This window comes from Macrobrachium nipponense, chromosome 26 (assembly GCF_015104395.2).
Source record: "Macrobrachium nipponense isolate FS-2020 chromosome 26, ASM1510439v2, whole genome shotgun sequence".
Classification (NCBI taxonomy): Eukaryota; Metazoa; Arthropoda; class Malacostraca; order Decapoda; family Palaemonidae; genus Macrobrachium; species Macrobrachium nipponense.
The window spans coordinates 49,261,834-49,285,329 of NC_087215.1; the positions used below are offsets into that span (position 1 = coordinate 49,261,834).

Genomic DNA, 23,496 nt, shown 5'->3' on the forward strand with positions numbered 1-23,496 from the left:
CTGTTACCTTCTCCGCTCTCCTCTCGCACCTTTCCCATCTCGTCTAGATCCCCTTCAGAGAGAGAGAGAGAGAGAGAGAGAGAGAGAGAGAGAGACTATGGATAACGTCTTGAGTAAAGGTCACTCTGTTACATAGCGTTCACTTTCCATTGGTTATGACGTATTATCATCGCCTATTCATTTGGGATTTAACGTTATTGTGAAATCTGAAGTAGAACATGACACTAACTTCCTTACTTGGCGAAATTGTATTTCCTGACAAATCATTGTTGAGTTTAAACGTATTTCCCAATAAACCAGTACATACCAAGGTCTACAAAATGCTTAGACCTTGATACATACATAAAGTAATTGGCGCCTACGAGAGATCGTTTGGCCATAACTCGCATTATAAACATATCATCGAAATACCTCCGCGTTATGTTCACCTTCGTTACCTGTCGTCTCTCCGGAGTGTTTATCATTCAGCTTTTCCTCTTGCCTTAGTGGCGATCATTGTCTAAAAGTATCAGAAAGGTTGAGGGGGCAGTCTGCACACATGCCCAACTCGTTTGCCCCGCATATTACGGTACCCAAGCTTTGCTCTTTGACATTTGCCGTGCTCAGTTCTGGCCGTACATGGTCGGCCGGACAAATGGTGTTGTTGTTGTTGTTGTTGTTGTCGAATGTTCTTTGGGTTTATTTGTGCTATATTTGTGTGGATGTATATGTGCGAATTGTTAACAAAGAATTATGTCGTCGTTGAATCTTCAAGTACAATGATACGTGTTATGTATGTATGTATGTATGTATGTATGTATGTATGTATGTATGCATGTATGTATGAATATCTATCTCAGTGCCACGTTTAAAAAAAATAGTCTATCTGGCTCCCTTATTGATCAATTAGCTATAGAGCACCCACAACCCATGTTTCTCTCTCTCTCTCTCTCTCTCTCTCTGGGCCCACGTGTCTCTGCACCCTGTATCCGCCATATTACCAGTTTTTTACCTTATGTTTACCCTTTTTGTATCGTGCCGTGTAACACACTTGTTTTTTGGGTCTTCTCGCGTACATCTGTTCACTGGTTGCTCACCTGATCGCATTGCCCCAGGACTCCCCCTCCCCCCAAACTGCTAGCCAAGCCCCCATCCTACCCAGGGTGGGCATGAGCACGAGGTTTGTCCTTCCTTCCCCCGTCTGTACCCAGGGACACCGCCCACCCGCCCTCGCATGCGAGACAAGACAGATACCCCACCCATTCCAGTTCTGGAGAGTTGTTTCTCATGATGAAGTTGGTTTGGTGGGTGGGGAGGGGCTGGTGGGGGACCTCTTATATGCTTTCAACTTTTTATTTTTATTTTTTTTAGGAATCATAATTCTTTTCTTGGTTTGTTTGTTTTGACTAAGGTAACTTACTTTTGGTCTGAAAATGGAATTGCAGCGTTGATCTTTGTGTTACTGTGTAAGTGTGTGTGTAGTTATGTATGTTTGTGTGTTTGTGAAAATGTGAAACCAAGCAAAGCAAATGACACTGATCAGGTGCGCGAGTCAGTTTCGGTAATCATCTAAGAGGGTGACATTTATATATATATATATAATATCTATATATATAATATATATATATATATATATAATGATATATGTGTGTGTGTGTGTGTGTGTGTGTGTGTGTGTGTATCGCCATATCGCCTAGCATTGGACCACCTTTTTGCGATATTGAGGGCAAATTTGATAAACAGACTGCGTCTTAAAGAGAAAGTTATGGGAGAAACTAAGTGTATTATGGCAAAGTAGGTTTTTGTTTCGTGTTAACGAACGTATGCGTGTTTGAAAAGCTGCATTTCTCTCAATTCGCATAGGGTAAAATTCGGATTTTTTCCGTAAAAAATGTTAACGAGAATATATATATATATATATATATATATATATATATATATATATATATATATATATATATTCAAAGGATAAGCTAAATTTCGAATTTCATTGACTAATAAACTAATATCAAAGCAAGGGAAAGTATTGTGCAATTATTTTCTATTTTAGTGACATCGTTATACTTGAAAAAAAAACGAAAATCAAAATAATTTTTGGAAGTCATTTTACCTGCTGACATATATCTTTTATTACAGTGTAACTGTTTTATCCATTTTGAAGTAGCCATAGCTTAGGAGCATTTAACAATTTGGTTGTTTCCTTTTTTTATACCTAACATTGCTGTATTCTTGGAATTTATCATAGCTCACTGGATATATTTCTAGTATATGCGTAGTGATCGTAAAGAACTGATGTCCATATAATCTTATGAAGGATATTTTTTAAAATGGTAGCATCTACGAGAATTTTGATGCATAACATTTTATAAAAGGGGTGTATTTTAAATGTATTCTTGTTTATACAGGGAGAGTGAAATATTTTATCTAGGACATAGTGATAGGCTAATGCATTTTAGACCACTGATGCGCCTAAAAGCTGTATTAGTTGTAGACTAGAGATAGCCTTAATTTTTATAATTTTATTAATCGCCCTTTAAGTTTAGGTTTTTCATACATATAAAACGGTTACTTGTGTCTGTCCAAAAATCTTGAAATTTGCAACGGCTTATGAATATAAAAAAATGGAACTTTGATGTATTTATGAATGTGTTATTTAGTGGTATTCTCTAGTTAGTTTTAGGTTGTTTACATATGCCAAAACAATGACATCATGTGAATATCTAAATGTTGATCATGATTTGTGAGTATAAATACTTATATTTTTGAAGTGTTTAATGTAGGTCACTCATTGGATGTGTCTTTATTCGCAGGTCATCCGAACAGCCTGGATGAGCGGCTAGACGGACGCGGGCTGGACATATCGTCCCACAACATGGCGCCCGCGTCCCTCTACGCCCGCAGTAACGGCTCCGCGTCTTCGGCGTCGCCACCCACCGTCTCCACGCCCTCCATGCTCATCGTCCCTCAGCCCATCAACGCAGCAAAGGTCCCGCCCTCGACCCCGGGCATTGGACAAAACCCGGCAAATAATGGATCCGCTCGCAAGTACCAGTGCAAGATGTGCCCTCAGGTGAGTCCTACTTTCGATCAGGTACTTAATTAGTCCAGTGCCCGTATGACTGTCAGGGGGGTAGGAAGCGTCCACTCCACCAGGGGGTTGGTATCGCCCGAGCTCTTATGAGGACTGACTGGCGTTGATATGCTGCACTTGTCTCGGTTAGGTTAGGTTAGTGGGTTTCCTTTCTCCGTTGCTAAGATACGAGTGAGCGGGGGTTAGTGGCGCGTGGGTCTTGCAACCTCACATCCTGTATCAAAAAACGAAAGAGAGAACTCCGTGTAAGTAAATGTTCTAAAGATGTTGGTAAGAACTTGCACGAAATAGAATATCTTTGAATTTTTTTTATTTATTTATTCAATATGCTATGTATATATATATATATATATATATATTATATATATATATATATATAATGTGTGTGTACACATATATATGTATATATATATTACATATACATATATAAATGAAAATATAGATAAAGAAAAAAATACAAAAATGAGAGGTACCCAATAACTACAATTTGTAAATTTACCAACTCGAAAGCTTCTACAGACTATACAAAGCCCCTTACGAGATGTTTTAATTGTTACATACGGGATGGTTTTGGCCGTTTTCGTACATTAACCGACTGAAGTTTCAAAATTTATTTGTTGAGCGTCTGATCCAGCCTCATTACGTTTAATTAGATTAAAACTGATATCCAGGTGGATAATTTTTGTCATTTTTACTGTGTGGTCAATGGCCCATCGTTGGGTCATTTGAAGCAATTGATCATTTAAGTTTTATCAGGTGGCCTTAATACGTGTTCATCCTCCTCTTGCTCCTTCTCCCTCCTAAGCCAATATTTTCCTCTTCACCTTCTTAACCTTCAACTTGATGGTTAATCATAACATAGCCTTCGTTTCTTGACCTTGATTAAAAACATATATGTCTTAGTTTGGATGGTCATATTGATGCCCGAGTCTCTCTCTCTCTCTCTCTCTCTCTCTCTCTCTCTCTCTCTCTCTCTCTCTCTCTCTCTCTCGATGCTTTTACACTGAACCATGCACCCTGTGATCCTTCATTGTCAAGCAAGAAATAAGAAGACGTTATTATGTGCAACATTTTTCGCCGTGTGAAACTCAACCTTATTAAGGCATACCTACTCAATTGGTTCAAAGATTTGTGAAGATCGCGTCGCGTTCCTTGTGTGGGTTTGTCTGTGTTAGAGAGAGAGGGGGTTTGGAGGGGCGGGTTTCATAATGTGCTGCAGTACTTTGCAAACAACGTTCTAAGCACAACTTTAGAATTATGAGTCTCTCTCTCTCTCTCTCTCTCTCTCTCTCTCTCTCTCTCTCTCTCTCTACACCTACTGAGATATGTAAGGCTAAGGAAATTGTTTTTCGACCCAGACCTATAATAACTTTATCAGGCAGTGGACAACTCCTCTTGGCAAGCTTATAACCTCTTGCCATTCTCCTCTTCTACCCAATACGTTCTGGGACTGCAGAGTCACTAAAACATCTTTTGTTTTTGTTTTATGTTGGGAGAAATTTTCATTTTCTCCCATGCTTTTGGTATCCATTCGCGTCATTTTTACGGTCCACAATTCATGGCGATTGGGCATGCTGCTGCTATACAGCATTAATGGTATGCCCAAGTCATCTTTTTTCGTTTCTTTTTTTTTTCTTTTATCTCTCTCCGCAACAGCCAACGAAATAACTTCGTAATGGGCAGCCTTGTGTGATTGCTGGCGAAGTTATTGGAGAGGTTATTGCAACATGGATGACACTTCTTCTCCTGGCCTGTAAGTAGTTGATACAACCCATCATTAGATACATGTAGCCGCCGTCATTCTGGTGCCCCTGGGCAGCGATGACTGGAGAAATGCCCACTCGGTGAAGGAGTACGGTTGATGATGCTGCTGCTGCTTTTTCATTTTGTAATTCCCTCCTGACAGTACTTCCTCCAGCCTCTCCCTCATTAAACATTTTCCCCATCACTGGTGGTCATTCTTCAATATGTTTATTGAAATACAGTATCCTCTTTTAAATTAAGGCTTTTATCTAAGAATCTTATGAATCTGAACTAATTTTTGCGGGTATGTTTTCGGTGGCATCTATCCAAGTTCCTCTTGACGATCGCGCATATAGTTTGATTCAGGAAACAACAACAAAAAATTTCTTTTACTTTTTGCAGTGAACAATTCCTTATAACCCTTCCCTCGTGACAGTATACAGGTTGATAGAGAGAGTGACATTTAGGGTGTGATATTATCTTTTATGTCAATGAGGTTTTTGTAACCGATCATCCATCTGTTTCAATCGTTTATCAGTTACATACTGTACCGGTTGGTCTGTTCTTGAATTTCCATGTAAAACCTACCTCGGAAAAAAGATGTCAAACTTCCTTCAGTTTTGACTCTGAATTCTATAAAAATGCATTAAAACTAGTCTGGTTGCTTTCTTTGATTCTCTTCAAGGAATGAATGTTAAAAAATAATGAAGCTAAGAACGCAATGACTGGTGCTTTGAGGGTCTTTTGTTTTTGTGGCATTTATTCAGTCTTCCCGAATGCTGACTAACTCAACCGATGCGGTACCGACTGACATCCTTGATGTACGCGGGTGGTCTGGATAGACTCCTCCGCCTGTAACTGGTCATCATCGGCTGTGCGGTCTGGAGGCATCCACCAAAACTGGTCTTCCTCGGCGACTACTCTCTAATGATATAATAAGCCTTATCACCTATAGGATGAAAGTTGGCCCTCCAATGCCCCGAGCATGAAATGTGGGGGGGGGGGCTGCTGAGGAGGAAGGAGGAGGAAGGCAGAGACTGGTGTTCAACTTCGGAAAAAGCGCGGGGGTTTTGGGGCTGCAAATCGTCCGTCTGTAAGAGTGGGAAGATTGCAAGAACGTAAGACCCGCTCTAGTGCTTCAGGGCCTACCTTTCGAGAAGCATTCTCTCTCTCTCTCTCTCTCTCTCTCTCTCAGTTTTCTTGTGTGTTCCCATTCGAGAGCACTTTTTTCGTCCTCTCCTTTTAGTCGTTTAGTGTTTTATTTCCAGGTGTTTAGTTTAGATTCATCGGCGGAAGATGATACCTATTCAAATGGTAAAGCCTTTTGTTACACGGCCATGCTTTGGCATAACAACGCTATGCTGATTGTGTGTAGTGACATTCCTCTTGGAGGGTTGATACTAGGTGAAGACTTGTGTTGTGTTTGAGAGAGAGAGAGAGAGAGAGAGAGAGAGAGAGAACTTAACCACCCCTTCTTTCTTCCTACCTCCTCTCTACCACAAGGCCGCCTGAAGGCTTGCTAATCTCCACTTTACAATACCTTTTGGCAACGTGTCTCTCACGCAACACCATCTCGTGGATTTTCCACATCCTCGTAGACATATTATACTCATACACGTTTTTACTCTAAATACTTTACACTGGGCGGAAAAGAGTTCAAGGGGAATGCGGTTGCCTCTGCGAGATATGTGTGTGTGTGTGTGTGTGTGTGTGTGTGTGTGCGTTTGCAGGTCCCCAAATGAATCCCAACTTTACAACAGATTCTTTTCAGAAATTCCAATACTGCAAAATTCATTAAAGGGTCCTCCGTCAGCCAGAGTACTTTTGAGACTATATAAAACTGGATTCGCTCTCTCTAATCTATCGTTCCTATTTTAGTATATGTACTGCCTAAGCAAGTATTCTCTCCCGTTCCCTGGGGAGTGGGGAAGGGGACGGTCTATGGTCCAAGGAACGGCTGCCGAACTCGACCGAATGTAGTGCAGTGTAGGTGACATGACCCCGTTTAACTTCAACCTTCGCTGGTTATTTGTTACCAAGTTCGGCAGGGATCGCGTTTATGTCATATTGTTTTCTCCCTTCTCTTTTGCGCATGCGTGGTTGGTTAGCTGACGCATGCGGTTCGTTTGCTGCAAAACGAAAAAACTGCGTCTAGTAAAAACTCCAAACAGTTAAACGACAGAATTTTTTTTATTTATTTATTTTTTGTGTGTGAGTCTATCTTTTCTCAGATGAAGACGACGGAATTGATTGGTCATGGTTGCGTTGTGTTCGTAGAAACTCTTGAGGGAGGTGTATTTTTATTTATTTATTTTTTACCCTGGAGTGGAATACTCCTTAACACTTTCGAGGCTTCAGGTTGGTGGCCGTCATTATTTTATATCGCTCCGGTTATTTATTTGGTAAGTCACGTAAGGAGTTTATAGTAATCAGTTTTGATTTTTGTGGTCAAAGGAATTTCTGACTTTGTTTCAAAGTTTTTTTTTGTTTTTCATGTCAGTTTTCACTTCTCCCTGCGAATCCAGATAGGCAGAAATGTCAAGTCAGATTAAAAAAGATTACATCAGCGTAATATCAGGAACCCAGAAACCTTCGTTATTATTTTCTTCATAAAAATACTTTGCCCGTTTTTACTCCTTGAAGGAGCATAACAACCGGAAGAAGAGCATAACTACAAGAAGGGAGAGTAGCTGCAGGGCGGGCGAAGCTTTTGTTTGGCTATTTTTCTCGTGAACGTCGTTTTTTTTTAATTCTTGTTGTTGTATTCAACATGCGTATTCATTTATGAATTTATTTTTGAGACCTCTCTCCCTGCTGTTCCCTCTCCAAACGCCATGGGATTTATTTTCTACTGTGGTTGAATGAAGTTAGGCTTCATATCCCCAAGTCTTCTTAGGTCCGTTTCGCTTTACACAGTGCGCTTTTGAAACTCATTTTTGGTACAATTATTCGGGTCTTCGGTGGCCATCGTTTTTGTGCGTTATTTCTGACCTGTCTTACTTTATATTTATTTATTTTTATTTGTTTATTTTATTTATTTATTTATTGAAAACTTGATTCCTTAATGTTACACCTCAATATCAGTTTTTGGCGGGAACCAGTTGAGAAATGGTTGGAAAAGTCAGTACATTTGCGGAAGAGGAATGAAGGTATGATTGAAGGGCTTCTTGTGTGTGAGAGAGAGAGAGAGAGAGGAGAGAGAGAGAGAGAGAGATAGCCGTCAACTGCTTCAGTAGCCTGAAATGACTTGATGTTTATCAATCTCCAGAAGTTGGCCTTCAGAAAAGACGTCGTGGGCTTTCGAGCATTTGATTCAAATTCAAAACCTCTGTTATGCTCCTCTCGTCATTCGAGAGAATCCGATTCAGCTGACATTTAAACGGAAAAAATGTAATTTTTCCCGTAATTTTCAAGGTTCACGGCTTGTCTTTATAGGGGCATTAAAACCATCCAACCAAGACGGTAGGTCCGTCCTCTAGTCAGATTGTTTCTTCCCCTCCCACCCTCACCCTCACCCACAATCTTCAAGGCTTCTACGGACGCGCACGCGTGCGAGCGCGTATGCACGCACGCACGCACACCAATGGTTTCCAGGGGCTTTTAGTTTTGACATTTCGCGTGATGGCATTTGGCTTTGGCTTGGTGTTATTCGTCAGTGTTCCTGGTTTTATATCTCACTCAACCCGGTGATGAATGAATGCCTCTTCCCAATCCAGTATTTGTTTTACTTCATTTCTTACTATTACAGTGGTAAATATTTTTATGCTGTTTGCAGCTTCGGTTTGCTACTGTTCACTTTAAGATTTCCAAATTTCTAGGGTAATTGTAATTGTTACAGGTGCAAATGCTGTATATAGTCGGAAATTTAACGTTCTCTTCAGGCACAAATTCAAAGGGGAAAAGGCCTGTGGTGAATAAAGTAAAATTATATATATATATATATATATATATATATATATATATATATATATATGTATATGTATGGATGTGTGTGTCAGAATACATTCTTGCACTTAGTCTACCTACCGACCCACTGTTTTTAACGAGGTCCCGAGGCACCCGGTCCTGGAAAACAAGAGAATCTTTGGTTCCTCAAGTTTCGCACCCTCATTAAAAAGAGCGACTTTTAAGAGTCGCCCTGAACCTGCCCCAGCGAATGAATCTCGAGCATAAATCCAGTCGCCGGTCAACATTCTCTCTCTCATTTAAATAGCTTCGGTCGGAGGTTGGAGATTTGGCCCAGTTGAGTTTGGGTAGCCGGACGGACGGAGGCCTCGACACTTCTGGGGCCACAGGATTTTCTCTCTCTCTCTCTCTCTCTCTCTCTCTCTCTCTCTCTCTCTCTCTCAGGAGGGTTTTTTTTTCTAGAGGAAAGTTTTGTCATTGCAAGAGTCATTTTCCCGGAGGATTTTTTTTTCAGAAAAACAATGTAGTACTGTAGAACTATTCTCAGAAAGATAATTTTCAATGTTCTTTGCGAAAATTTTTTGAAGAAGAGAGATATTTTTATGATATCTCAAATATATGCTAACTATATATATATATATATATATATATGTATGTATATATATTGTATATATATATATATATATATATAGATATATATCCATATAATATATATACATGCCTGTGTGTTTCTGGTGTGATCAGTAAAAAATATTTTCTCTTCAGAAAATTTTAAATAAGATATGTAAGTATGTATATATATTTATATATATATATATATATATACATATATATAATGTATATAATAAGTATATATATATATATACATACATACATACATACATACATACACACGTATATCCCACCTTTAAAACCTTACCTCCTCCTGTATCTGGTAAGTTAAGCCTTTTGTGCCGTTGTGTCTATAGATTACTCCTCAAAAAGCTTATGCAAGAGAGAAAATAAAACTGGCAAACTCCATTGAACAGTATGGCCCTCTAAATGGCGTTTAGTTTGTAACGTAGTTCCTCAATACCTCGAATGAGTTTCTTTCTACCATACTCAAAGGCGAATGAGGCCAGGGCTACATCTATGCCATATTTATACCCGAAAGCGGCCTTACATAGTAAACTGTTGTTGTTGGCGGTGGTGTTTTGTTATTTTATTGTTTTATATTTGTTAAGCAATTTTGTCTTATTGTTATTGTTTATAATTTAAGAAAGCAATGAGACCATCAATAAATTATTTCCTTAAACGATGATGCTGACAGTTATGTTTCATGCAACCAAACTCCCTAGTAAATGACAAAAGATTGTAGCTCAGTTGCATTGTTTTATTTCGTTGAACGGAAATCAATCGTCTTAGTTACTTGCGTAACGTAAGCAATGCATCCAACTACTGGCACTTTAATTACAAATGCAATGGAACAAACACATGATTTATTTACTATATATATATATATATATATATATATATATATATATATATATATATATATATATATTTCCTGATGCACTTTCAATACCATTCATTTTCGCATCCTGAATATAGTTGATCTTTACACCTCAAAAACATTGTTTGATCAGTAGCTGAAAGGATGACCACTGCTGAAAGCGGGACGCCCTTTAGACAGGCACTGATCGCCCCCTGCGATTATCACTAAAGTTGTGACAGACCTCAGGAAACAGGTGTGAGCGGCGAGTCGCAACGGCGGCCGAAACCCCAACTAAGTAAGTGATTGCGCCTCCAAAAGCAACATACAAACTACGAAAATGGCCACGTCAAAGGGACGAGGAAAATCCGAAGACGTAGTCCTTGGCGAAAAGACCTTACTGCGGCATAAACAGATGCTTAGAGACAGTTTCCGAGGCGTCGAGTGTTGTGGGTGTTTATGTATATCAGGATGGTCCGCCTACTCCCGGTATCTCTACAATAGGATATCTTGTCCTCCAGCAAGAAAGGTCACTTGCTCCGTTTACGTCATCTTAAATCACTCGTTTTGTTTACTTGCTCCGCGCGCGGGTTTCCTGGTTGAGAGGACCCCGGGAAGACTGGCGATAGGGGCGTGGGACAGGGGAGGGGTTCAGATGGGAAGTGGGTACGAATATTGGCTCGATAAGGGATTATAAGAGGCGTTCCTCTTTTCATGTAATTCGTCTTGTAATTTCAATTATATCTTTATTCCAATGTTTTCTTTTGCATTGTTTACGGTCGCGGCCCTTTTATATTTTACGATCGTTAAATATAATTATTTAGTGTCCAGACTTTTGTATTCCTTTGCTCTTGTGAGCATCTTAAACTTCTGTCAGTTATTAAAGGGTCGAATAAAGGAGGCTTTATCATATAGTAAAGCCTCCTCTGTACGTCTTGAGAAGCTAAAGTTTTGACACTTTCCCCCTTCGAGAACTTTCCTCGGTTTCAGGTTCAAGAACTAGCTCTAACACGGATACCGGCTTGTGCCTTAGGAAGGTAACCTGCAGTGCTTGTAGCAAGTTCTGCTATCAAGAACCTACGTCGGTGTTGATACCTCTCAGAACCTGTTGCAATAGCAGATTCAGCCGACAAGACCTTACTACAATCCCATCAAGATATATGTAGGTCTTGACTGGCTGCGTCAGATGCTGGCTGACTGGCGATGCTCGGAGGGACCAGCCTGACGCTGCTCTTGTTCGCTTTTTGCAATCAGGTCACGTTGGGTAATTACCTGGCAATAATAATCTCTCGCATATTAACTACACACTAAGTGGTTCCCATAAAAAGGTAATGAAGCGAAGCTCCCAAGGAGCCTGAGCGCTGACTTTTGACTGCTTATGGCTAGAAATTTTCAATGAGGAAGACCTGTTTATGCCTAAGATATCCACCCGAACGTTCGTTTGGCCAGGTTTTTGTAGGCTTGCCTGCTCTTATACGGTCAGCTGGAGGGTAGCTGTGCGTTCCATCGTCAATTTCCACTGTAAACATAGACTTCGCGTGTTCTAGTTTTTCATATGGTGTTTTGCAGTTAGATGACTGAATAAAAATCTCCGAATACCCGAAGACTAGTGAGAATATTTTAGCTCCAGTTAATTCTTTTTATAACTTACTCTGGAGCTCACTGCAGACGATGCAGCTTTCTCTTGTGTAAGCAGCAACCTGCTTGCTCACATGTTCATCAGAGATGCCGGCTGGATGTCTGAAGTTCGAACGTGTTTCAGCTGATTACCTCAGTTTGGTTTTGTAAATACTATGATTTCAGATCGTACATATAACTTCCTTAGAATGTAATTTTTAACTCAATATTTGATTCTGCCAACTTGCCCAAGTTGCGTATACTAGACGCAGTGAATTTCACAATATCTTTAGGAAGATTTTGTTGCCACCATGGTTGCTCTTACGGGCACCTGTCGCGGAGAGTGATGAGAGTAATGACCTGTTTGTGACCTGGTAACCTGATGTGTAAGGCGGAGGAAAACTAGTTAACCGTAATTCATTTACAGTGACCGCAAGTCTCCATGCTAATTTAACAAATGCAAATTGGTTTCGACGGCGTTGCAAAAACTATACATAAGTGAAAAGGATTCTTCTTGCCCATAGAAACGTGACCTCACAACGTGGGCCGAAAGCTGCCATATATAGAGGGAGAAACTTTTCACTAATTAAGTTTTTTTTTTATTTCAGTTGAGTTAGTATGAGGAACATATTGATAGAAGTTGTTAGACATTTTAATGTTTTCTTAAAAATTCTTCAGCCTCAATATCAATTGGTCTCAGAATAAATTCAATAACTATAATAACAATGATAATAACATTATTATTTCACATTCTGATGTTGCGGAAATTATTCTGCATGCAGTGTCATTCGTAATATGCCCGCAATTATTCTCTAAATAAATATACTCTGCAATTTATGAATGGGTTCAAGGAAGATGGGTCCGTATAATTAATATCAGGTTTTAATGAGGGGTTCATGCTGTCTTCGTTTTCCGAAAACAATATTTTTCCAAAGAAATTTAAACCTATTTAAGATAGTAATTAAAGCTGTACAAAAAAAGGCAATAGTAGTATCCTAGCAATTGGTGCAGAAAACTATTAAAAACGGTTATGAATTTTGGTTTTCCATAAAAATATACCATGGTACCCTCAAATGAGCCCTCTCTCTCTCTCTCTCTCTCTCTCTCTCTCTCTCTCTCTCTCTCTCTCTCTCTCATAGAGGGAGGGGAGGGAAAAAGAGCCTCGTGCCAAACACCGTGAAATGCTAGTTGTCAACACTACAGGCGCCTTTCATTAGAACGAGAAAAGTACAAGAAAAGTGGGCTCTTTTGTCAAAGAGAATCTGGAAGGATTTCGATCAGTGTCCATTTATTTCGATTTTGATCCTTGAAAGTGTGCGCGTTATCGGTTGCCTGTTTCCCTAGCATAACTGGGAATTTTGTGCGATATCTAAACACGTCCCTGATTCATTAAGAACAAGTTCTGTTCTTTTACTTTGAGCCATCAGGGGTCCTTCCTTCCTTCCTTCATTGTCCTTTTCTGTTCATTCATGGTCGAAAGACGTTGGGACGATGAGCGAAGACTTGTGAAAATGTGCTGTTTTGTGTGGGTGGTCATTGACTATAGTGTGGGTGAGGGTGGGTGAATTTACACCATTAAAAGAGAAAGAGAGGGAGGAGGGTGGAAAAGAAAGGACGTGTTACTCCCGTTCAAACTTAAATATGGGAACTGACGGTTAGCCGATTGACAGTTGTTGATAAACAAAAGGGAGACTACATACGATGAGTCCTGACTGGACGACGTCAAAAGGCAATATAGGAAGAATATTTGCAGTATGGGTTCTTTTAAATAACAGGGAGGGGGAAGATAATTTTTTCTTAAAGAAATAAGAAAACCCCCAATTGTTGTCCTTGTGATCAAATGAAGAGAGAGAGAGAGAGAGAATCAGTCTTACAAACGCCGAGCTTACCCCTATCGCTGTGAAGGAAAAGGGATCTGTCCCGCATCACAGCGCCATCTTTTGTCGGAGTCTTTTCTTCTTCCTCTTCTTCTTCTTCTTTGAGACTGAAAGGTAGGCTAAGTCGTCTCGTAGGTGGCAGCCTCAGCCAGGCTCTTCTTTGTGAGGTTAGGAAGTGTGAAATAACCCGAAATAACATTTCTTTGTGCACTTTAAGTGGTGTCCCATTTTGGTGTCCCATTTATGACACAGTCGCTGTTGCTTTCTTTTCTGGCTTTTTTTTTTCGATTCTGGACGTATTTCCCTCATTTATTTCATTTTCGTTTTCTGAAGATCTTTTGTCATTCGCGACCGTATTTAGCGTTTGTTGAATATGTTTCTCTTTCATTATTATTATTTTAAAAATTTCTGTCGCGTTTGAAGTAATTGAATGACTGATATTCTGGGGCGCTTTATATTTGCTTCGATTAGCCTATCCTTATGTTTGCGCGAGATTGGAAATCACTGAATATTCCTCTATTCAGAAACAGTATTATTATATGTAATTAAAAATACTCTGCAGCGACGGGACAAATTTTTTGTTATCGGAATATGGACAGTTAAGGAAAAGCAAGAAAATTGGTGTACTTTCATCGCATGTGACTCTAGGTAACTGATTTATTAAAGAATAACTTTGGAATCATTTGAACACCATTCATTAAATAGGCCAGAATTACCATTGGCATATAGTTCTTGCTTTACTGGCTTGGTACCTCTCTGAGCGGGGAAGTAACTAATTCTGCTTTCATACATTTTTTTTATGTTACCCGTACAAGCAACACCACAAAAAAAAATATATATTCTATGATGCATGCAAGGGTGTGGTCACTTGGAAGCACCAAGAGGAGGAGGAAGGGGAGGAGGAGGAGGAAGGGGAAAGGAGGAATGCCCGTAGGGAGAAGGAGTGGGGAGGGGTTAGCTATTGGGTCAGTTGGGAGCAAGGAGGCGCTCAGGGAAGTGATTCCAAGAGTTTTATACACCTTCGAAGGTTGCATTTATTCTGCTTGCTCGCCCGTTTCCCTTTTCTCTTTGTATTAGCATCCCCTTGGAAGTGGGCGACGTGTCCGCTTGGCTTTTATTCCAGTCTAATGGTATATCGAATGAAACTACCGCTGGCGGAGGCAGCAAACGAACAAGCAAGCAAGACAACAAGCAGTGAAGTTAGAAATGATTTTGCTTGGAGGGTACGGCCTGGACCCGTTCTGCTTTCTCGCGTAACTAATTCCCTCGGTCTTCGAACTGGTTTTGCTTACCCAGATAACCTCTAGAAATTAATTGTCCGTCCAAGAAGTCGAGCCTCGTAGTATAAGTTGAGAACGAAAACAACAAACTTCGGTTTCTCTCTCTCTCTCTCTCTCTCTTCTCTCTCTCTCTCTCTCTCTTCTCTCTCTCTCTCTTCTCTCTCTCTCTCTCTCTCTCTCTCTCTCTCTCTCTCTCTCTCTCTCTCTCTCTCTCTCTCTCTCTCTCAAAACACTGACCTCGTACATGGTTTTATCACCAGTAGCGTAGAGACTCACGAAGAATATTAATGATCTCTTTAAAAAAGAAAGTGGAAGGCATCCGACCACACCCTAACGGAGATGCAAAGCAAGGCATAGCAAAGCAAAGCAAGCACTCCAGGTCTTATCCCTGGGGTATGTGCAAGCACGCCTGCGCGCTGCTCTTAGTATGTAGGCCACCGGAGTGATGGAAACACCAGATTAATGGGCTGGAAGTCCACCCGTACCTTTTGAGGAGAACAAGGATCCCAAACATGCAATATTAAATCATATTGATTGCAATTATGCTCTCGCCTGAATGCAGGATCGAATTATGCCTTTGTACCTGAGAGAGAGAGAGAGAGAGAGAGAGAGTTTCACTCTGAGGTTTCTTCAGAAACTAGCGGTGAAATCCCGCAAGACTGAAGTTAGATTTGTATCGGCGAAAGGGTAAGCGAGATGAAAATGGCTCCAGTAGAGAAAATGATGAGTTAGGCACCTGAATGAGATTCAACTTGCGTTTTGAATTTCTAGAGAATATGAACCCAGGCGCTGACTGTTGCTGAGAAGTTGAATGAGTGAATATTATGAAGAACGAATAGATGAAAACTCTGTAAGAGAATGTTAACCCAAATGTTGACTGCTTTGAGAACTTGAATTAATGGATATTACGAAAGAATGAATGAATGAAAATATTATAGAAATGTTAACCAAAATATTGACTGAAAAATTATATTATTATTATATAAAGAATGAATGAATTACAAATAATGTAAATAAGCTAGTCTGTCGTCTTAATATTTTGAAGTGCTTAATATACCAATGATACTGACACCTCGCAAGTTTATATACAACTTCGTGCAACGCTAAAATAAAAAAAAAAATGCATCGGAAATTCGTGAAGCGAATAAATTATGCAAAGCGGAATCGGTGTATCAAATAATGCGTCTTTTGCGGTTGAGTTCTTTCGACCGGATGGCTTAACGGTAAACGGTTGTGCGCTTTAATTTGCACATTTAACCACCGACGAGCATTTGCTGCGATTTGCGGATTAGAGAAGAAAATTATGGTGATTTACACTCTACTGCTTGGGTCCAGGGAATAGGATGTCCGTGATATATACATTTCATGTAATAATGCAGTTGGCGAGTGATATTTCATGTAATAATGCGGTACGCTCGTAGTTTTATTAAGAACTGTGATTTCTTTTAATAATTGAATTCCTAACTTCCCTCGTAGTCACGAATACTAATGTAGTCTTTTTCTACTGCAGCTGGAAGTTCAGCGTCAGTACATGACATGTATAGTTGAACCATGTTTAACATTCTTGCATAATTTACAATATGTCTTAAAGCTATTAAACCAGTTGTAACGTCTATGACAGCAGCCACCTGGAGAATGTTGTTGGAACAGGTGAATGAAAAGGAATCATTTGTGTGAGTCCGTCATTATAGTTAAGCTGGAGCAGCACTTCAACAAATAATTTGTTTAGTGACTCGCAATTTATGTGGAAGGAAAATGGAAACACAGCAAGTATTTATTTGTTATATGGGAAAAGAGGTCAATTTTATTGTCTAATGCACAAACATTTTACATATGCATATATAATCTGAAAACATGAAAAGCACTGTAATTTGAATTGGGGGGATATTAGATAGATGAATTACAATCATATTTAAGTAATACAGAAACAGAATTAAAGGAAAATCATGCAGGCAAAATAGAAATAATTGAAACAAAATCATACAGGTATCAAACAGAAAAAGGAAAAAGTAAGTAGAGGGAATAAGGTTGGAAATTAAAAAACGCTCAAGTAATTGTCTTTCTGTTTTCAGATGCAGCAAGACACGGTAAGGATGTGGCCACACGTAACTCTATACGGCACTCACTCTTTCTTTTTTTTTCACGACAGTATCAGGGTATACACACGACAATAAACTAAACATCTAATAGAAAGAAAGAAAGACAAAGATGGCTGATGAGTGGGCTGAGCAGCATGGGAGAACGTTTGTGTGGATACGACTGGAGACTTTTATTTGAAACGTTTGACTTTGTCTTGTCGTTGATTCATCTCTAAACGACTGACTCATTGTGGATTCATTCTTTTTAAACGTTTAATTTATTGCTGATTCATTTTTCATGAACGCTTGACTCAATCACATCACTGGGCATTCTTATCTTGCATACTTGCCATGATTCCATTCTTTCTGAACGTTAATCTCATTCTTATCGTTTAGGCATTCTAGTCACACTGATTCATTCTTTCTATGATCCATTATTTCTAAAATGTGGGCATTCTTAGCACTTGCAGATAACTTTTTCTTTTCAAGTTATTGACACTTAAAGTTCCTTCATTTAAACCTGCGTTTTTCACCAGTTTTTTTAGAAGCGTTTTATTGGCTAAACCCACAATTTTGTTATTATATCACCCAATAATTATTGTTCCATCAGATTGTTTTCAATCATACTGAGGTACCCGGTAGTATTTAATTGCTTAGTATAATTACCTGGCCGGTTCTGTCACAAGCCAAATTATTCCATTTCAAAATAATATAGAAAAAGTGGGAAATTTTCTAACCAGTCAGTCGACCTATCGGCAGCACCAGCAAAGGGACTGAAATCTCCAATGATTACCATCATCTCTCTCTCTCTCTCTCTCTCTCTCTCTCTCTCTCTCTCTCTCTCTCTCTGGGGTAATTATTATAATAATAATTTTCAGGCAATTGAAAGTAACTAACAAGTTCGCATAGCTTTGAAAGAAAGAGTGGATAGTGTTTTTTTTTTCTTTATTGTCGAATGAATATCAAATTTCCTGCTGATTATACACATGCGCGACAAACACTGGATTTCGAGGTGCAGAGACCGATACGTAAATAAGTATCTCTGTACATTTTTATTTTAGCATTTTCTTGATAATTTTCACTCGAAGAATGTTAATGACGGACGACATAATTATAGATGTTTATATTATATAGACCAGACATCAGTCATTCTATTTACAAATTGAAGACACCTTTGGAAAGTAGAATTTACAAATAAGGCTTTACGTATCTAGTGCATAATTAGTTTTACTGTAGCGACTAGAGTTACAGAACAGTATTATTTATTATTATTATATATATATATATATATATATATATAATGTATAATATATAATATATATATATATATTTATATATTATATTATTATTATATATATATATATATATATATATATATATATATATATATATATATATTATATATATATATATATACATAGATGTTGTGTGCGTATTTTTGGGGGTATTTCCCCTCAGTTATACAGTAGCGGGGAGAATATATCCTTTTGAATTAGTTTGTTTGGGTAGAATATATTAATAATGTTATTCTATTAGTATAGTATTCCTACAAAAATTTAAAATAATCTTTGGCGTTGATTACGGGAAGTTGAGCCAGGTAAATTAAATGTAGATGTATCTCTTCATTCAAGTTCATTCTAAACCCTTCCCTCTCTCTCTCTCTCTCTCTCTCTCTCTCTGAAGCCGGGATGACACTTCCGCCGAATTAACTTGAGGGAGTTTTATCGGTACAATTACGGGTGTACATGGACTCAAGTTCTCTTAATACGCAATTACACGCGTTTACTGTCCCATTACTTCGAGGAAGTGGCCATTAAACAGCGCGCAATTGGTATGTTTTTTATGCTATATGAGGTGTGAAATATGCCTTTCGTGCATATGCTCACTTAATCTCGAAATAAAGGAAGGTGTCATCTTCCCCCCAAAAGCTGGAGCACTGGCGACGAGACCAAGTGGTGTTGATTAAGTACAGAAGTATATATATATATATATATATATATATATATATATATATATATATATATATGTGTGTGTGTGTGTGTGTGTGTGTGGATAGATACATACATAAAACACGCACACATATTTATATACATAACATAGAGAGAGAGGGGCAATGAATAATGAATTTTTTTTTTTTTTTTTTTTTTTTTTTTTTTTTTTTTGCTGGAAAAAGGGGGTGGGTTCTTCGGCTTTTAACCCCCCCCCACCCCCCCCCCCCCCCCCCCCCCCCCCTCTCCACACACACACACAAGTTTAAGGTGACTGAAGGTCAAGGCGAGAGAGTATTACCAGAAAGAAACCTTCACTTTTTTAAGCTAACAATAAACCAAGCACTAGGAAGGTGTCTTTCATATGGGCTTTCATGCCACCACAGACTACTCTCTCTCTCTCTCTCTCTCTCTCTCTCTCTCTCTCTCTCTCTCTCTCAGGATTATTATACTGTTTTCATTCTCTATATTCACTGACGTTTCTCTCTCTCTCAGGATTATTATACCGTTCTAATTGTCTGTATTCACTGACGTTATTGCACTGTTACATATTTCGCTACGTAATTAGATGCATGTAATATTGCTTATCTTAGCACAAACCTAATAAGAATAGTATAAATTTCAGAGTCTATTCATACAGCAACAAATAAGAATCGATGCCGTACGTATGCTCATATATTCCCTACTAGATCATCCAGCCCTCTTTTAGTGGTTCAGTCGTTTGACCTACTTTTATATATAAATTTAGGACATAACAGGTAAGAAAATCCCTCCCCTTTTTTTAATAGAGAAAAAACGGGCAGACAGAATCGAGTCCCAATAAAAGAAATCAAATCGTTTCTCTGCGGTTTGTGAAAGAAGCAGAAACGAGTTACCCCAGTGTAGAGTTGGATAACCACACTGACCTCACCATTCCCCAACCCCCTCCCCAAACCCCCTTCCCTCCCATAAACACCCACGGCATTGGTCAGCATTAATTTTTATTGCTCCTTTTTCCCGACAATCCTTTTTTATGACTTTGCTATTCTCCACTACCACTACCACCTCCTCCTACTCCTCCCCCTCCTCCTCCTGAGCTTTTATTTCCCATGGCATATTTTAAAGAAATGGCATAGGAATTTTTTTTTTTTTTTTTTATATGGTTCGAATGTCTTGTATGTTTATCCTGAATTCGCTTGCGCCCCCCACACACCCCGGCCCCCTTCTTCGAAAACTCAAACAAAACGTCTATTATTTCCTGATATTCAAAGGAATTCTGACCATTCGCGATTGTCTTCCCTGGTAAGCAATCCTAGGATTTCTCGGTAAATATTTTGTCATATTATTTCAGTGCAGTTTAGAATCTTGAGCCTTCGAGAAGTCTTACTACTTACCAGAACAAGTATAAAAAAAAACCATATACCTTGGTTTCTCAGTTTGATGACGGTCTGTAACCCCACCCCCCCAAACTTAACGCCCAAACACACATCTCCCGCTCCGCGCCACTTTTTTTTTTTTCTTTTTTTTATGTATAGTGGAAGTCATCCTACCAGTAGCGCTATATGACACAAATACAAGCTCATAATCTCGCCTTAAAGAATAGTCAAAGTGGAAGGCCTATTGCTTGTCTTTCCACTCTTCCTCTCCCCATCCCCTTCTGTCTATGGCCATGCGAACTTGCCAAAGGAATTTAGACCTACTGGGAACAGACATAAGGAGGATTTTAGACGGGGGTAAATCGTGGCATTTCTAGGTCACCACGGCGATTCGGTAAAGTGGAACTTGTAGAAAGTTTTTTTATTTTTGTTATAGGCTTCCTCAGAAAAGCCTTGAGTGACGTGGCTGGTACTAAAACTATATATATATATATATATGTATATATAGATATATATATATATATATATATATATATATATTTCTCCATGAGAATATTTAAAATGTCCTTTTTACAACGACGAGACCGGTAGGACTTGTCATTTTCAATTAAAATTTACGGACATTAATACCTGTAACGTTGGAGTAAACTAGAAAATTGCTCTGGAATACTGTGTAATATGAACGCTATTAACCTCGTCTTGATTCATTCCGTTACCGTCATCCCTCGTTCATTCCAAGTTCACAGAGAATGTGAACTTTCACTTAGAAGCTTCATTGCCCAGACATGCATAAACAAACCAACAGGTAACCGTTTTCATTTGGCCCGGGTTATAATTAACTTTTCTAATTCGTTCGTTAATAATCGATTCTCTCTCTCTCTCTCTCTCTCTCTCTCTCTCTCTCTCTCTCTCTCTCTCTCTCAAATCCGGTATAAAGGTTTGTGGCGGCGCCCAAGATTATTACCATGAATTCTTTTCAATTATAATTGCCGTATCCCTTACTGAATGAACGAACTATAATTGTGGGTCAGCTGAAGATTGCTTAGCCCGGATGCTATATTGTTTGGATTCTCAGTCCATCCTCTTTCTAAGTTGATCTATACTTAGTTATTAGTTTTAGTTTCCTTGAATGAATTCCTTTTACATCCATTCTAGTAGTCTTCGTGTATCCGAAAGAAACTACTTTAATAATGTATCCAGTTGGTGAGCTATTGAGTTGGACGATCAATTATTATTGTAGCATCCTGTGCAAGGTTATATATATATAATTTATATACTGTATGTGCGTATATCAGTTGTGTATGTTCGCGTTAATTGCACTTACATTCTCATTATAGTTTATGTCCGTCGACACGCATTTGCAGTTCAATTGTGTGTGAGAATGAGACGGACAGAGCGACAAGACAGAAACTGAGAAAACCAAGTCCCTCCCTAAACAACGTTGTCACCGATTTTGATATTTTAGATAATGCACAGGAAAGCCAGAGACGTTTTTGTACACAATACGGTGTATCGGTTCCATCAGAAGTAATGGGTCATTTCCATCGATCCGTTGCGACCTATCTGCCGAAGTTCTCCAAACAAAACAGCAGTTGAAGTTGACACAAGTAGTAGTGATGGCCAAAAAGAGAATTGCATGGGATGGGTGTTTAAGGAATGGAGGACGGGGTGGAGGAGGAGGAGGAGGAGGTGGAGGAGTAGGTAAATGTAAGCTTGCGTGAGTTCTTCCCATAACTTTAAGCCTAGCAATGCTACCTTCCCTTCGCCTTTCCTATTCTTCCCGAAACCGCCGCCCCCCCAACCCCGAAGCTTCCCTTTCCATTCCCCCTTCCCTTCTGCCCACTTGGCCGTAGTTCACACGTTTGACAATGGCCAAAGAACCAACTGATTTTAATGTGCAGTCTATAGATCTTATCCTAATAAACCAGCTTAGTAACATGCGATAATTATTGTGATGGCTCCATTTTTTCCTTTTCCAGGAACCTCCTGGAACATTGAGATGGGTCTGAGGTCCAAAAGTCTTTTATCCCTCTGGTCTGTTTCCTCCTCAAGCGCCCACCCACTCCACGCTTCCCTCTCCCCATCCCCGCGATACCCCATCCCCCATTGCGGTGACAGTCGAAATGACTTTGTTTGATAATAATTATAGCGTTCAGTCTTCCCGGGTGTCGACAAACTGTTTGAAGCGACGCTCTTGGAGCTGTTTTGTGTGTGCGTGTGTGTGTATACTAGGCGAGAGCGCGCGTATGTGCACCGGCAAACAACAGACACTGACAGACAGACAAACGGAAGGAAGAGGTGATGTATGGACGTCTCCAAACCTCAAAGTCACACGGAGGCCGGTTTATTAGTACACGGATGCTTCGTTAGTTGTTACTCGCTTGAGAGAATTTGCTTATGCCGTAAATAATTGTTATTGAATTATTATTATTATTAACGCCGAAATTCAAGAGCGCTGCTGTTTTATCTGATGCAAAACATAAATGTAGACAATTTTGAATGTATAGGAACAAAATTAAAGGATTTTTCCATTCGGAAGAGAAAAACATAGTTGTTGGTTACTCCAGCCCTATATATGTCAGTAATAATAATATGAATAATAGTTGTGTTCAAAATGATCCGTGCTAAATATGGCGAGATTGACTCGTCACTATTTGGGAGAAAAAAAAAAAACACACATAGCAATGGAGGCATTTGTGAGCTCAAAGCCACAAAGTGATGCCTTCTTCTTAACCACGCTCCAGCTATTATTGGAGGCAAACGCGCTCAACCACTGTCGAATTAGTAAATACAATACCAAGCTATAATTTTTTTAAACCTAACGCAAGGATATCCCTCCTCTCACCCGTCCCCCCATCCCAGCCCGCCTTCATTTGCGGGCAAAAATTATAGCATCGCTAAAACGACAATTGAGATTTTTTTTTTCTTGTTCCAAACCGCGTGAAGAAGGGACCGGTGGAAAGTGAGTCCGTGTCTTACGTCAAAGACATGTGTAACCTAATTGACTTCAGCAGGAAAAGCATGATTTTTTAACGCTGCCCCCACCCCCTCCAATATGTTGTCGAGAACCTTTCATAGTCATTTTTGTAAGTTTATATCACTAACATTGGC

The 23,496-nt window shown here is 39.3% G+C and overlaps 1 protein-coding gene across 1 annotated transcript in view; it reads left to right on the plus strand.

Annotated features, from left to right (window-relative positions):
• The window catches only part of LOC135199665 (zinc finger protein rotund-like), a 481,912-nt gene that overhangs the window by 437,106 nt on the left and 21,310 nt on the right, over positions 1-23,496 (plus strand). The window contains exons 6-7 of the mRNA XM_064227820.1: positions 2,790-3,049; positions 17,037-17,051. Of these exons, the coding sequence (XP_064083890.1) occupies positions 2,790-3,049; positions 17,037-17,051 (275 nt within the window). The remainder of the gene's footprint in view (positions 1-2,789; positions 3,050-17,036; positions 17,052-23,496) is intronic.